The sequence below is a fragment of the Mastigoproctus giganteus genome, chromosome 3, assembly GCF_048544385.1.
Source record: "Mastigoproctus giganteus isolate SK-2022 chromosome 3, ASM4854438v1, whole genome shotgun sequence".
Taxonomy (NCBI): Eukaryota; Metazoa; Arthropoda; class Arachnida; order Uropygi; family Thelyphonidae; genus Mastigoproctus; species Mastigoproctus giganteus.
Window position 1 is genome coordinate 210,702,955 of NC_143577.1, and position 16,427 is coordinate 210,719,381.

The following is a 16,427-nucleotide window of genomic DNA, read 5'->3' on the forward strand; positions in this document are numbered from 1 at the left end:
TGCATTGACATTCACACATGAGGAGTTATTCAGCGAGGGGAATGCCAGAGGTGTATTCAAATCTGGCAGTAAGCTAGATAAATCTTGTAATAATTGAGAGTAAAGTGGAGGAGAAATTGTTGAAGATAAACACAAGAAAGGCACCTGGGGAGATAGGATCTATCCAGTTATATTAAAGGAGGCAGCAAAGGAAGTAAGCAAACCCTTAGCCATAATTATGAGAGCTTCCTTGGACTCAGGGGAGGTACCGATAGACTGGAAAAGTGCAAATGTGACCCCAATTCACAAAGGAGGATCAAAGGCTGACACAAATAATTATACACCTATGAGTTTAACTTCTGTTCCAGGAAAATTAATGAAGGCACTGGTTAAAGAAGCACTGCAGGATCATCTAGACAAGACTTCAGTTATAGCTTGGACACAGCATGGTTTTCTTAAGGGAAAGTTTTGCCTGACCAATTTCATTGGATTGGATACTATGGTGCAGTCACAAAAGAACTGGATGCAGGGAATAACTTGGATATTATATATTTGGATCTTAGAAAGGCTTTTGATACTGTTGTGCATGGAAGACTGCTGCACAAACTGGAGCAGTGTGGCATTGGAGGCAAATTGCTGCTATGGATAAAGGGGTGGTTGAGGGGGAAAAGACAGAGTGGTAGTCAATGGACACTGCTCATCGTGGACTGATGTTATTAGTGGAGTCCCTCAGGGTTCAGTTTTGGGTCCATTATTGTTTTCTGTATTTATAAATGATATTGATGATGGTATATCAAGCTTAATGTCCAAGTCTGCAGACGATACAAAGGTTGGCAGGGTTGTTAAGGACACTACTGATGCTATGCTGCTGCAACAGGATCTGGAAAGGTTGAACAGATGGGCTGAGAGGTGGCAAATGAAGTTTAACATTGACAAATGTAAAATACTACATATGGGAAACAGCAACCCCAGAGCAACGTATCAACTCTGTGAAACTACACTGACAGTGGTAGAGAATGAAAAGGACCTGGGGATAATTGTGCAGGCAGATATGAAGTTCTCTGAGCAGTGCAGACTGGCTGCAAGAGTAGCTCATGGTGTCTTATCAATGATATACAGGAATTTTTCTAGCAGGGATAAGGAGATGATTATTCCATTGTATAAGGCAATGGTCAGGCCACACCTTGAGTACTGTATACAGGTCTGGAGGCCTCATTTCAAGAAGGTTGTAGAGCTGCTGGAACGAGTACAGAGAAGGGCAACAAGATTAGTGAATGGAACAAAGGGTTGCTCTTATGAAGAAAGGCTTAAGTTTTTCAAATTACAGTGTCTGGAGACTAGGCACCAGCGAGGTGATTTGATAGAGGTGTATAAAGCCTTGAATGGTTTGAGCATGCTCAATGCTGATGGGATTCTTCCTCTTGCTCAGAATAATCACCTGAGAGGGCATAAATTCAAATTGAGGAAAGTCTATTCGTTGTTGCTGATTACAAGACTTTAGTTCTTGCACTATGTGAATCTTGTACAGAAACCAGCATGAAATTATTCAAAGCACTTTACGTAGACCAAGGAAGGTTCAAGTCTCTTGACACACCTCTGGCACTACTGACTGGTAGTGTTTCGCATTCGACCATTGAAACCGCCACTTCATCCATTACCTTCAATTCTGATGTGTGGTCGTCCTCTGCATGGAATTACCCTAACTCCCTGGTCACTTCAAATTTCTTTATTAGTTTTCAAAGCCCCACTGATGTCAAAAGTCCTTTACACAAACCTTTCAGTTTCTGATATTCATGTAGTGCTGCATTAGGATTACTATTAATCTGGTAGAACAGTTTTACTAAAAGAGCACGTTCCTTTTTTGTAAGAGCCATAATGGTTATTGATGGTCATGTTGGCCTTTCTGCTTTTATCTAACAGGATGTCATTTGTGTAAGCAGCATGTCTTGAAGTAAATGACAACTTTTACATATGTGCAGCGCCATTTTCCCCTGATGCAGAAATTTGAACTTCTTATTTTTTTTTCCTTTTAAAAATCGCTTCCCCGTATCCTAACTGACATACCCAACGATTTTCACAGCACTAACTCTAACCATTTTGACACTAGAGTCTTCTGAATAGGGAAACTTATTTTATAACCACCAAGTATATATCCATTGTAAGAATGGAGACTGATCTTTGCAGGCAGTTTACTGGTACATACCCAGTGAACACACAGATTACTGAAGAAGTTAATGACCTCAATAATAAAGAAAACTTTTTTTCTTTTGCTCTATATATATATATATATATATATATAGCTTAAAGTTTAATAAATGCCCTCCATTTTTAAGGACAAAGAGGAAATCTCAGAAAAAAAAAAAAAAAAGTCTTTGTTCTAGTTTCTGAAAAAGCAATTTATAGCAAACTTGAGATCATCATCATTCAATTAAAAATTGAGATGTTCCTGAAGGTGTTTCTTCAATTTTCTGAAGAGAAAAGAATCATTAGAAGCCAGGTCTGACCTGTGGAGCAGGTAGTTTAACCCTGGAATCCACAATCTCTCAAAGCAGCAATTGCTTATTAAACTTGTACACAGGAGTGTTGTCATGAAGAAGCAAGGCAACTTGCATAAATTTCCCTATAATCTGATATTTTATGACCCCATTTTTGAGAACAGCAGCATAGGTATCTCTGGTGATTGTTTTCTTATGTAGCATGCTGTTTATCAAAAGAATTCCTTCCATCTCCCAAAAATTCCATATTCCATATCTCAATCCTGGCAGAGGATTGAGTCCTGAATATTTTGACATTGGTGATCCATAGTGTTTCCACTGCAAAGACTCCTGTTTTGTTTCATGAACCTTGTGATGAATCCACACTTCACCACCAGTTATAATTCTTGAAAGAAACCCTTACAGGTTTGCATCATGCAGGTGTAAATTTTCTTCACAAATTTGAGCCTTGCACCATTTCTTAAGGTGTGACAATTCATGACACCCAGCAAGAACTAACCTAAATTTGACATGGCCAGGTGTTTGTAGAAATTGGTCAGTAGTACCAACCCCTCAGAAATATTACATTCTCTGGCAATCACAGACACTTAAATATATTGATTCTGCATAACCATGTCTTCAATTTTTTTGCACTTTTCTGGAGTTGTCACTTCTGTTGATCATCCTGAACAGGGGGTCATCTTCTATGGATTCTCCACCCAATTTAAACTGCTTAGACCAAAATTTTATTTGGTATTGAGAAGGGCAACATCATTATACAACTTTCATATATTTATGAATAACTTTTGATCCATTCACTTCTTTTGTAAAAAAATTTGATAGTGTTCAAATGCTTCAACTTTTCGATACCCATGTTTCCTTTAAGTCTCTTCTGTTCTTCCATACTTCAATAACTGGACCTGTGGAAACATGATATAGACAATTATGATTATGAGACTGTGATAAAACTGCAGTTTCTTATATATCAAATATATTTAGTCAAGGTATATTTATAGTCCATCCTCAAAATTAACAAAACTCAATTCTTGAAATCACAACAGAACTTAACTTGATGAAGTCTTTGTAGTTAAAACAGAAATTACATGGAATTTATCTACAACTGGATAAATAATACTTTCAAAATTTTAAATAGGTAACAAAAGAATTTTCCAGAAAAACCAGAAACAGTGCCAATTCATTTGTGTATAGCAACACAGGTGACAATTTGGAAAATTAAACAATATCATACCACATTAAACATTAAGCTAGTAGTTTTCTGACCCACCTAATACTACTTCAAGAGCATCAGCAAATGTTCTTGCACCCTTTCTATTTAAGTGTATCCCATCCATGCAGTAGCGTAGCTACCCTTTTTCGGGCCTGGAGGCAAAGAACATGTTCGGGCCCCTACTTAATAAAAATTGCAAAAACAGGAGACAGCCAAAGACGCCAGGCCTGTAAAGGGCCCAGAGCAATTGCCTTGTCTGCCTACGTGGTAGCTACGCCACTGCATCCCTATAGAAGAGTCTCTCCTGTTAAAAAGCAGAGATCACGCTAAGAAAAGTTCTACCCCATGAGCCTTGCACAATAATCTACAGGGCTGAACCTGACAAGGCTCTCATAACATAACGTACTCCCTCCTATCGTGTCTTGGCAGAATTGTAGACACTTTCAAATTTAACCCCAACTTGTGACTTTCTCAACATTGACCTGTAATGTTAAGTAAGTACTCTTAATGCCAATGTGTATAACAATATCACCTTTTGTGCCCTTAAAAGATGATATCAGCTCTATAACGTCAAACTTTTGCCATGGAAAACATACCCCTTGTCCTATTCCATCTATCTTTTTGCACAATACATTTGCCTTTCCCTAGTAATAGAATCACCAAGAACAATGAGCTTCTATGGGACGAGTGTATTCTGCCTTTTGGATTGCCAGTGTGTTGCCTTATGATCAAGTGCAAGCTCTGCCGTTGATGTGGACAGCTGAGAACTTGATGGGCCACCAATTTAAATCCTTCAAGGACATCCACACTGTTCAAGCTCTCATAAAAGCCCATAACACAGAGTTGGTGCCTAATATATTCACTCTTTACATCGAATACACACAAAGATTTCCCCCTGGCAATATCATGTCCCATTCCTGAAACATCAAACAAGCAGTACATTTCGTAAGATTGCAATTCAGAGGATAATCATACCCCAAACCCCCAGTTCTCCCCTGAGCCACAGCACTCCCACTACTTTGAGCCTTTTGCTTTGAAGCATGATTTTGGTTCAGTTTCAGTATAATTAAAAATGCTACATTAAACATATCCCAATGCTACATTAAATATGTAAATGCAGTAATAACATTATTGCACCAGATATGTTATGAAGTTTACGTTATTGAATACATAGTATGAACCAGAGCTATAATGCGCAGTACGTTCTACGTTGATATCAATATTTGTAAAAGAATAAGAGAAGTTTACCTCAATATGATATGTAGAACGTATTCGATTATTTAATTGTTTTCGTTTTAATTTCTGGAGAGTATCACATGCAAGTGTTCTACATATCATATGTTGGTTGGTTGATATGTTGTTTAATGGCACAAGGGCTACTAAGGCCATATTGTGCCCACGTATCATATTGAGGTAAACTTCTCTTATTCTTTTACAAATTATTGGAATACATATATATTTCAATATCTATCATTTCTATTATTCTGATTTTAATGAAATTTGGGATGGCTCAACAAAAATCATTCTAAATGGCCCAAATATAAAATTTTATGAAAATCCATCCATTGGGACTATATTAATAATTGCCAGATTTCTATAGGTCTGATTTTAACACAATTTAGAATTGCTTGACAAATTTTTTTGAAAGGCCAAAATATAAATGCATATATGCTAATGTGCCTAAAATGTTAATCCTAATTATTAGTATTCAATAAATTGAATACATCTGTAGATAATAGGACTTATGTTCATAGTCAATTTGAAATATGATGAAATAATTTTGTGCTCTTAAAATTTTGTTAGGGACTTCAAAAGAAATATAAAGAAACAGTTCATTATTTAAGCTGGTATTATTTAAAACTCTGTGTGAATCTTAAACACAATTCTTCCTCCTCATCTTAAGGAGCAATGCATGTATGCACACACAGTGTTTGTGAAGTCTATTATTTAAATTAAAATTACAAATATCAGCAACTATTCCATTCCAGTGCATGCATGCTCACTGTGCTAATAACTAAATCGACACACCACAACAGTTTAATTGTCAATGCACAGCTAGCCTTACAGTACAGTATAGTACTATAAAATTGCAACAAGAACCAGCTCAACTACATAAAGCCTCACATGTTACATTGATAAGATTGAGATCAATGTTCATATGAGGTAATATTACAAGTGAATCTTGAAATTGAAACACTGAGAGATAAGAGGACTTGTGTCTGAACTGAATGTGGACACAAGTCCACATTCAGTTAAAAAACATCAGATAGTTGTTCTTGGCTGCAGGTACTGTTTTCACAAGCTTCACAAAGTGGTAGATTACCTTCATTTCATTTGCTTGCTTTCTTTACAGTTTACTGTGCAACAGTATTAAAAATGTCAAGATGTAAACTCTAAAAGAACTAAAATAATTGAATGAAAATGAAAAAAAATTTGACTATTATACAAGGATCATAGTTGTAGCTGCACCATTAATACTATAAAAGGCATTAATTTTCCAAAAGCTTTGAACGGATGGTATTAACTTTTCTAAAAGACTACATTGGTTTTGGCTACAACAGTGGTGAAAGTGGCCAAATCACTGTGGTAATTGGTGGTGAAGAGAATATTTATAACTCAGAAAAAAAGTGGTCTGTTTTAAATCAGTGCTTCAAAAATACTTAATACAAATGATATAACAAAAAAGCATAAAGATTATCCCTTGGTGTTGCCTGACTAATTTTCTTGGTGAAAAAAAAAAAAAAATATTAGAAAACAGGATAAACCTAGAAAAAATAACTGAAAATATATAAATAACTGAAAAATAACAGAAAAATTGCTGTTTTTATGAACTTTTTTTTTTTGTGGGAAGGAGAGATGAAGCCCCTCCCTCATCCCCATGTGTAGTATAAACTTTTGAAGTGACATTTCAAAAATAATCTGTAAATATTTTACTTAAATCTTCCAAAAAAATACTGTAATCAGTATTTGGTTTTAAAACAACTCTATTCTTGAATGTGCAAATAATTGTTAATGCAGCAGAAATCAGTCTGCGACCTAAGAACTGACCTAAGGCATAAGGTTGACCAAGTTACCTTTCCCACACCCCCAATTTAGCTTCAGAAGTAAATTTAACCTTTCTTTGTGAAGCTGGTGTCTACTTATAGACAACTGTACTTCCACAATCTAAAAATTTCTCCACTTAGAGAAAAATCATTTCATCACATACATAATTATTAGCAAATGGCAGTGCAGCAAGGCTAGTCTAATCAGTTTTAGTCAGACTAGCCTTGCAGTACTCAAGCAGAATTGGCAAATGGATGCAAAAAGAATAATTTGCTCACTAAATACTATTTACATTAAATGTACAAATGCCATTTCAGATTTCTCTCAAATGATGTACACTGGTGTTCAGAGAAAGTGCATCACCTAGGAATTTCACATTTCTAACCCTTTTTCACCATGGTATGTTACATTAATGACTAGCATCACAAACAGAAATATAAACAAAAGATATTTATTAATAGTTAAGGCAAAGCTAAGTAATATTTGACAGGTGCTCTCAAAACATTCTAAAATGAGCATTTCCAACCTTTATACAACAGTTTTAGTAAACACAACAATTATGGCTGAAATGTTATCGCAAGCCCTCAATTTGCTTCAGTTTATCATTTTAAATGGAAAACAAAATGAAAAGTTCACCAGGTGCAAACTAATATTTAGTTGAACTGCCTCTGGTGACAGATGACAGCAGCACACCGTCGAGGCATTGACAAGATCAATTTCTGACGATAATCAACTGACTGCCAGTGATTACGAAACACTCTATAAGCAATATGACAGGAAGAAAATCCTCACGTAAAGCAACAACAGCACTCTTTCTTCATGGCGTCAATTGCACGTAACTCGCCATCCTGACAAAAGCAAGGAATGACTGCAACTCTTGCAGTGCGTGCTTATATAGCTGAAAGTAACAGCTGATGCAATATTACATCATCACTTACGAGTGTCAATCTTATCTGATGCAATCTGTAAGAAATATTGTCATATACTTATGTTATTTGGACGAAAATTACAATTTTAAAGGGTGGTGCACTTTCTTTGAACACCAGTGTATATCCAAACAACACAATTAAGAATCTTCACATCGAGCATAAAAACGTTTGGTATGCCTCTACAGATTCTAATGAAGTAAGATACAAAATGTAGCAGATACTTACACTATTGAAGGATCAACTTGCTTGTATGCATATGCAGCACACGCTCCACAGTACTGGTAGCCAGCATGGCTGAAATTAAAGAGCATCTTAAGAAATAATTTTGAAAATGAACATATAATAAACAAGTTACAAATTATATGAATTGAAATCAAGATGTTTAATAATGCTTTCATGGCTGAAAAACATCTGCAACTGGACTGGCAGATCAGTTGAGGCCCTTTTCATTTTGCCAGAGAGAGAGAGAGAGAGAGAGAGAGAGAGAGAGAGAGAGAGAGAGAGAGAGAATGGTGATTGCCAAACTGCAATAATGGGAGTGCATCAAAAGAAGAATAGTGCTTTAACATTATTTCAAATCAATAAGCTTCAAACAATACTCATTGGTAATAATTAGCACAGAACCAAAATAACAGAATTATTTTTGAATATTTACCAAAACACATAACTTGTATAATTATGAAATTTTAATGTGATCTGAGAATGTTAATGTGATTTGAGAACATAAGTTTCTCCCATGTACACATTGTTCCAGCTTTCATATATATATATTTTTTTTCTTAACTGGGCCTGATGACAGGATTCAGCATGGTGTAGTAATCGCCCATTTATGAATATCTGATTTCTGAACATTTGATCTTACAAAATAAAAAAAAATTTTGATATGACAAGTTCAATTTACAAGCTCAAAGCTCAGTCTTACAAACTTACACTCAGCTTCAGCAACTGCATAGTATGTTACATTTTGAAAGTAAAATGAATGAGAATGAAATGCTTTCATCATTTATGTATTTAATCTATGCTATACATATATACGGTTAATAAACTGCAGTACAGTAAATTTGATTTTTTTAATGTTGCTACTTTGATATTTTCTTGTTAATCTAACATCAGGATCTGAAAAATCCATTTCACATATCCATACTTTCTGATAGTTTGTCTAGTTCTCATTGAATTTATTCAAACTATCCACTTCCATAACAGAGGGAAGCTTGTTACAGTAATCAACCACCCACCAGCTGAAGGCAAACTTCCACACATCTATTCTACAACCATTCTTCCTCGATTTGAATTTATGCCCCCTCATGTGCACAGTCTGACCAAGAGAAAGAATCCCCATCAGCACTGAGTTTGCTCAAGCCATTCAAAGCCATAAACACATCAGTCAGATCACCCTGCAGTACCTGGTCTCCAGACACTGCAATTTGTAATACTGAAGCCTTTCTTGTAAGTGCACCCCTTGGCTCCCGTCACCAACCTCATTATCCTTCTCAGTAACTGTTCCAGCAGCTCTACATCCTTCCCAAAATGAGGCCTCCAGACCTGACAATTGCCTTATACAATTATTTTAGCCAGCAGGTGGTTAATTGCTGGAACAAACTTCCATCTGTCATCGTGGAAGTTGATAGCTTAAATAAATTCAAGGAGGAACTGGACAAACTTTTAGAGGGAATAGTTGTGCGATTTTTTTTTTTTTTGGCTGATGCTATATAAGCTCATACGCTTACTTTCTTGCATAACATGAATCTATTACTATTAAGGAATAATTACCTCCTTATCCCTGCTAGATTTAAGCTGTTTTAAAGGCAAAAGGCCTGCCAACAAAATATACTGTTCAACAAAATTAACAGAACAAAATGCTCTTCACAAATATTTTATTGTGAACAATGCTGCTGAAGGCAAATATTTGATATAATAAGCATCCTGGCATGCTAATTCCAATTATCCAATATGAAGAAAGGTTTAAGTTCTGCAAATTGCAACGTCTAGAGCAGTGGTCTCCAGAGTGGGGTGCGTGCACCCCTAGGGGTGCATGAGATGATCCATGAGGTGATTTGGTAAGCAGAGCAAGCAACGCAATCCTTCCATTTGGATCAACATACCTATATGAGGTGACTTTCTCTGCAATGACTATTATTAAAACCATGTTTAGAAATAAACTTAACTTGGAACTAGTTCTTTGGGTAGCTGTGTCCCAAAATATGAAACCAAGATACTCAGGAATAATGAAAAATATTCAAGCGCACTGTTCCCACTAAAAAATGCTGTTGATTTGATTTATACCACTTTGTATTTTAATTTCAATTTCATTTTGTTTTGTATTTTTGCATTGAATTAGATTGTAATTTTATATATGTGATTCTAGATATAAAGCATACCGATGAAAATTATTTATAAATAAAACAAATGATATTACATTACATTTACTACACTTGTTACATTACTGATTTCATATCATTTTGTGCTTCAACTTAGATTTAATTTTGTTTTGTATTTTTTTATTTGCGATCTTTTAAAATTATGTTATTTTAGATGTAACACCTTCGATGTACATGATTTATAAATAAAAAAATATATTAAACTTATATATTTAATTATTTATTCTGGGATTCACGCTAGTTCTTTTAAAGTAAAATAAGGGTGTGCGACCAGAAACGTTTGGAGAACAGTGGTCTAGAGATTAGGCACCTGCAAGGTCATATGATTGAGGTATATAAGGCCTTGAATGGATTGAGCAGGCTCAATGCTGATGGGATGCTTCCTCTTGCTCAGAATACAAACCTGAGGGTGCATAAACTGAATCTGAGGAAAGACAGTTCTCGAACAGATGTGCAGAAATTTGCCTTTAGCCAGCAGATAGTTGATTGCTGGAACAAACTTCCATCTGTCGTGGAAGTTGATAAAAGTGAGCAAACTTTTGGAGTGGATTGATGGGTGAAATGGGAAGTTTTTTTTGTTTTTTTTTCGGCTGATGCTGTGTATAAGCTTGCTTTCTTGTATCATATGCCTCTACTAATTCTAAAATCCATCAACCACCTTACACAGGCACACATTATGCAAATTATTCAAGTCTATAAAAACAATGGTTGCAATAATATTACATCATTCACATTTTTTTTTTTTTTTTTTTTTACTTTCTCGGTGGGATAACCATATCTCCAGTACTCAGGATGGCAAGTCATCATCGTTTAGATTGGAGGTTCCCAAACTTTCTTGGTTCATGGCGCCCTTAGTGTCTTTGAAATTTTTTCAAGTGCCCCTAGGTCAAAAGAAATATCTAACAGTTCCATTTATTAAATAGTTAGGCCCAAACAACTCAATAAGTAATGTTGAAACTGTAAAGTGTGTTTAAGGTCTAACAGCACCAGGGTTTTCCCCCATCTCCACATAGTATACATTGTCGTGTTACAGTATGTTGTAAAGGCCAGAGATTTAAAATTGCAGTGTCATGTACCGTTGTTCTTCTGACCTTTTAGCTGTTGGGCCCACAATGGGACCCATCATTGCCCTGCATAGGCAAGTCAGGTACACTAGTATTTTTAAATAGTACTCTGGCAGGTCCTGCCACCTAGTTCCTTGAGATTTCAGTGACTAGGACCTAAAAAAAAAATGAGGGCACACATGCTAGAGGTTGGGTCAAGCCAAAGGAGTTTTAAGTTATACAGTGTAGAATTGATAATTTTGTAGGGCTAGGATAATTTTGACGGGTTGAATGCTAGAGGGGGGAGAGGAGACTAAAGGCTCAAGGGATGAGAGACAGAAGTATAGGGTCGATAGAGTAGATGACCCCAAAATCAGTGAGGCAGGCCCATGCCCCACCAGGCAAAGAATGGAGGTGGCAGGGGACCATGTCCTCCCTCTCTGCCAAGGGGAGGGGGGTTAAAAGTGGACAGGGCTAGAGTGCCCCACTCAGATCGCCAGTATGGCATTTGGTGGCAAGCTGCAAATTGACGAATCCAGTGGTTGCAGCCAAGATGCAGAAGATTACCTCCAGACACGAGGTCAGTAAAAACACAGCAGGACACTGAGGAGCTGCATATCTCAGTCACGGCAGTGAGTATTGTCCAATTGGTTAGGTCCAAAATTTCCATACATGGGACAGGGTCCCGGTCCAGGATATGCTTACTCAACCTAAAGGGTGATGACAAGATCAGTGGTGCAGTATTAAGTGGGACACTGATCCCATCCAGGTTCAATTTAATGGCTTCAAACTTGATGACACAGAAACACAAGTGCAGGTTCCATCCTAGGAAGGAGTCTAGTTCCAACGTGATGTCATCAGACGCCATCTGGGTTCGAGAAAATTTTGAGGCTTAGTTTAGTAATTTCACAGACTTCGGAGTTTGGCGATGTTATCCAGTTTGAATTATGGTCAACATACTCTAGGATTGCTTGAGTCTCCTGTGCTGTCTTCATGTTGATTGGGTTACCACTCATAAAGATATGGTTGAAGAAGGGTTCTTTGCTGGTAAACAGTTCCTAGGCAAAAGTGGAGAAGGCACAGTAATGCTCTTCATTCTCTTGCAATTGTGAGAGATAATGGATCTGGGTAATTAAGATGCATCTAGGTCCTCAATAGTGTGGGCACTCGTACATCAAATTGTCCCATGTTTCTTGAGACTAGACAAATATTAAAAGGAATCAGAGAAAATGGAGCCTAAAAACGCCCTAACAACACTAACATCGATGAGAAAAAATAATAGGAACACCTAAACCAGGTCTATTCCTCATGCCCTAGTCATCAGAAGACAAACCAACAGGGTAACAAAGTATTCATATTTTATTTAAAAATATATTTATCTATACTTGTAATTGTATGGATGGTTAAAATTATTCTGAGTTATACTACTTAAGAATGTTTACAGAACACAGATGACTGGATGCTTTAAACAGATGATATCTAGGCTTTCAGAAATACACTGTGTAGCTCTGTAAGGTGGTTGATTGATTTCTACTGGATAATCTGAATTTGCCTGCCAGGATGCCTATTATATCAAATATTCACCTTTAGTGACACTGTTCACAATAAAATATTCATGAAAAACATTTTGTTCTGTTAATTTTCTCTATTCCTACAAGCCACAACCAAATGAACCTTCAAGGTCACTCACAATGCCTTCCCTTCCATAGCATTAGTAGGCAGTGGGAATCCATTTAATCATAACATACTAGGGCTAATGGAAACAGTACCACTTAAAAATAGAGGATGATGAGTTTCATTATGGCATGTACAATGTATTAAGGAAGGCCAAGGAAGACAGGAGAAGTGGGGTCATGTTTCTTATTGAAAACAGCTTGAGCACAAAAGCCATCCCAGATTCAACAGTTATGCATGCTAGTACAGAATCTGTATGGTGCAAGTTAGCTGGTAGCAGAGCTATGACAGTGGGAATAATCTATAGATTTGAAGATTGTGGAGATTATGATGAAAACCTCAAAAACCAAATGGAATAGGTAAGCAAGTATGTCTTATTATGGATTACTTTAATTTGCCCTTAACTGCTGAAGCCAAGTGGGAAAGGAAATTCACAATGGGGGAAAAAATTTATCAACTAGATATTGTTATTTGCATCAGTATGTTAGAGAAAGTACTTGGGGAATAAATATTCTAGGCCTGATCATCTCCCATGAACAAGATGACATCATAGATCTGATAAGAGAGAAACCATTAGCCCAGAGAGATATTGTATTTCTATGTTAGACGATAAGGAAAAGATGGCAGTTGTTAAAGACAAAGGAATGAATTTAAATTTCAGGAAAGGAGATTATGACAACTTAAGATGATACATGACTTCTATCGACTGTGGAGATAGCTCACAGAGTGTGAATACATTAGATTATGGTATAATTTTAAAGCCTTATATCACAGAAGCCTTGAAAGCATATATATATATATATATATATATATATATATATATATACACACACACACACACACCATTAAGAAAATACAGCACAAGGATCCCAGGAAGAATGAATAATGAACTAGCCAATCTGATAGAGCAGAAAAATATGACATGGAAATGTTAGAGCGATAAAAAGTACTGAAGCTTGTAACAGTTACAAAGGAATCTCAAAAAATACAACAGAAAAAGTTAGGCTGGCAAAGGCAGAGTATGAGAAATCACTGATAAGAGGGCAAAGAAGAGTGGCAATACTAAGAAGAAAGCAAATCAGATCAGATCCTGGCATAATGGATGCAGGAAAGTTATATATAACCCTGTTGGTGTTGCAGATGAATTGAACAGGCACTTTGCAACAATATTTAGAAGACCCTTCACCATGAGGAGAAGCTATGCAGTTAAAGCTGGAAAGCATAAAATTAGCAATACTGAAATTTCAGATTATTTATTAGAACTTTTGAGCCCATAAGTGATTAAGGAACCTGGAGGTGATGGCACATATCCAGTAATCTTGAGGAAGGCAGTAAGAGAGAGAGAATGCACTGAACCATTGAGGTTAATTATGATGTTGTCACTAGACTCAACAGTTATTCCCTTGGACTAGAGAAATACCAACGTATTGCCAATACATAAAGGTGGCTCTAAGAACAAAGTGGGTAACTACCAACTGGTCAGTTGACTTCAGCAGTAGCAAAAATCATGGAGGCAGTAATAAAGGGTGCATTACAGGATCATTTAGATAGAAATGAAATTCTAATGGCAATAAAACATGGTTTTGTAAAGGGAAAATCATGTTTAACCAACCCAGTTAGCTATTTTGACAGAGTCACTCATGAGCTAGATATAAGAAATAATTTTTACACCGTTTACTTAAATTTCAGCAGAGAATTTGACTCAGTCCCATATGAGAGGTATAAGCTTAATGTGTTAGAATCACAGGAAAAATCCTTAGATGGATTGTAGGATGGTTGCAATAATTAAGTTATTCTTCAGAATGGTTGGCGCAATTAACAGTTATCCTTCAGATCAGGCTAATAAGAAGTGGAGTCTCAAAGGATCAGTAATTTTTTTTTTTAAATGACATCAACAAAGGGATAGAGAGAGAGAGTGATGTCAAAATTTGCAGATGATGTCAAAGTAGGTAAAGTAGTTGATGATAAGCACCATGCACAGCTTCTTCAGGATGACTCAGACTTCAGGGAAGGTCGGAAAAGTGGGCTATATTTTCATGCAGCAAAATGTGAGATGTTATACTTTGGGCATAGCCATCCCAAAATAACTCACACACTTGGTGGGGTTGAAATAAAAATATTACATGAAGAAAGAGATTTAAAAATTACAACACAGTCAGAAGTGACGTTCTCTGAGCAGTGTGGACAGATGGTAAGGAGGGGCCAAGGTATCCTAACGATGATTTATCAAGCATTTGCTTATAGATAGGGTAACCGTAATATCACTTCATAAGGCAATTGTGAGACCACACTTGGAATACTGTATACAGGAAGAGAGACTGCACCTAAAAAAAAAAAGACATTAAGCATCTTGAAAACATCAAAAGAGGGGCAACACATGTGATGAGATCAGCAAAATGGCATCCATACGAGGAAAGGCTTTGAATGCGGGCTACAGAGCTTGAAAACCAGACACTTTAGAGGAGATCTGATTGAGCTGTCTAATGAATCATTCATAATAGTGAAAATTTCAGCTTTGTTCATTTTACTTTCACTTCTCAAAGCCTTAGGCACCTCAAAACAGAGCTTTTAGCTATATTACAACTTTGAAAACTGACTTCGCATATCACAAAGTATGCTCATGTTGAACAACTTCTTTACAACTGTTTTGTCTGCATAACTAGAGGCCACATGCTGAAACAGATTGTCACAGCAATCTCATCTTTTAAACAAATGGCCAATTAACCTCTGGTGATACCAACTGTTTGAAAGTCATGCAATATCTTTTTTTTTTTTTTTTTTTTTTTCATGAGAACCCCAAACACGAGAGGTATTATAACCTATAGTACTTAGTACCGTGCTTGGGTTGGAGGTTGAGAAGACGAAAGAAGATATTTGTTGATATTGGACTTGAACTTCTGTAGATTGTAATTTTCAGGAAATACGTATGAAGGAAGGTTGTTCCAGAAAACGGCAGTTGAATGAATAAATGAGGAAGATGAAAAGTTGGTTCTGTGGGTTTGAAGTTGGACAGTAAATGGATGTTGGCTGGTGGCGGCACATGTTCGGACTGTTTTGAAAGAGACAGCGGGAATTATAGAAGCCAATTCAGAAGAACAGTGCCCATGGAAGTATCTGTAGAAGAGGCATGCAGCAGAAACAGTGCGTCTATGAGAAAGCGAGTGGAGAGCCTCTGTTAGAGATGAATCATTAATTAACCTAACTGCCCTCTTCTGAATGGAATCAAGAAGCCTGAGAGAGGTTTTGGGGGCACCACCCCAGATGTGGGAACAATATTCCATGGCAGGGCGGATTTGCGATTTATACAGAGTGAGCAGCTGTTTGGGAGAAAAGTAACGCCGAGAGCGAAAGAGAAAACCAAGTTTTTTAGATGCAGAGGAAGCAATATTTGTAATGTGCTTGTGCCAAGAGAGATTAGAAGTCAGGGTAATCCCCAAAAGAGATATATCATTTTGCCTAGAAATCGGAGTGTCACTAAAGATAAGCATAGGAGCAGAAGAATCCTTTTTGCAAGATATAAGACAAGATTGAGTTTTAGAAGGGTTGAAATCAACTAAGTTGTCTTTGCCCCACTGGAGAATTACCTGAAGATCGGCATTTAAGGAATTGGCAGCGGAATTTCGAGAACTTGAAGCTGATTGAGCTGGAGAAGGTTTCTCAAAATGGAAAGTTGAATG

The 16,427-nt window shown here is 36.7% G+C and overlaps 1 protein-coding gene across 1 annotated transcript in view; it reads right to left on the reverse strand.

The window, feature by feature from the left end:
* The window catches only part of LOC150088649 (protein MEMO1), a 140,477-nt gene that overhangs the window by 77,890 nt on the left and 46,160 nt on the right, over nucleotides 1–16,427 (reverse strand). Inside the window, exon 3 of the mRNA XM_090370846.1 lies at nucleotides 7,881–7,949. Within this exon, the coding sequence (XP_090226972.1) occupies nucleotides 7,881–7,949 (69 nt within the window). The remainder of the gene's footprint in view (nucleotides 1–7,880; nucleotides 7,950–16,427) is intronic.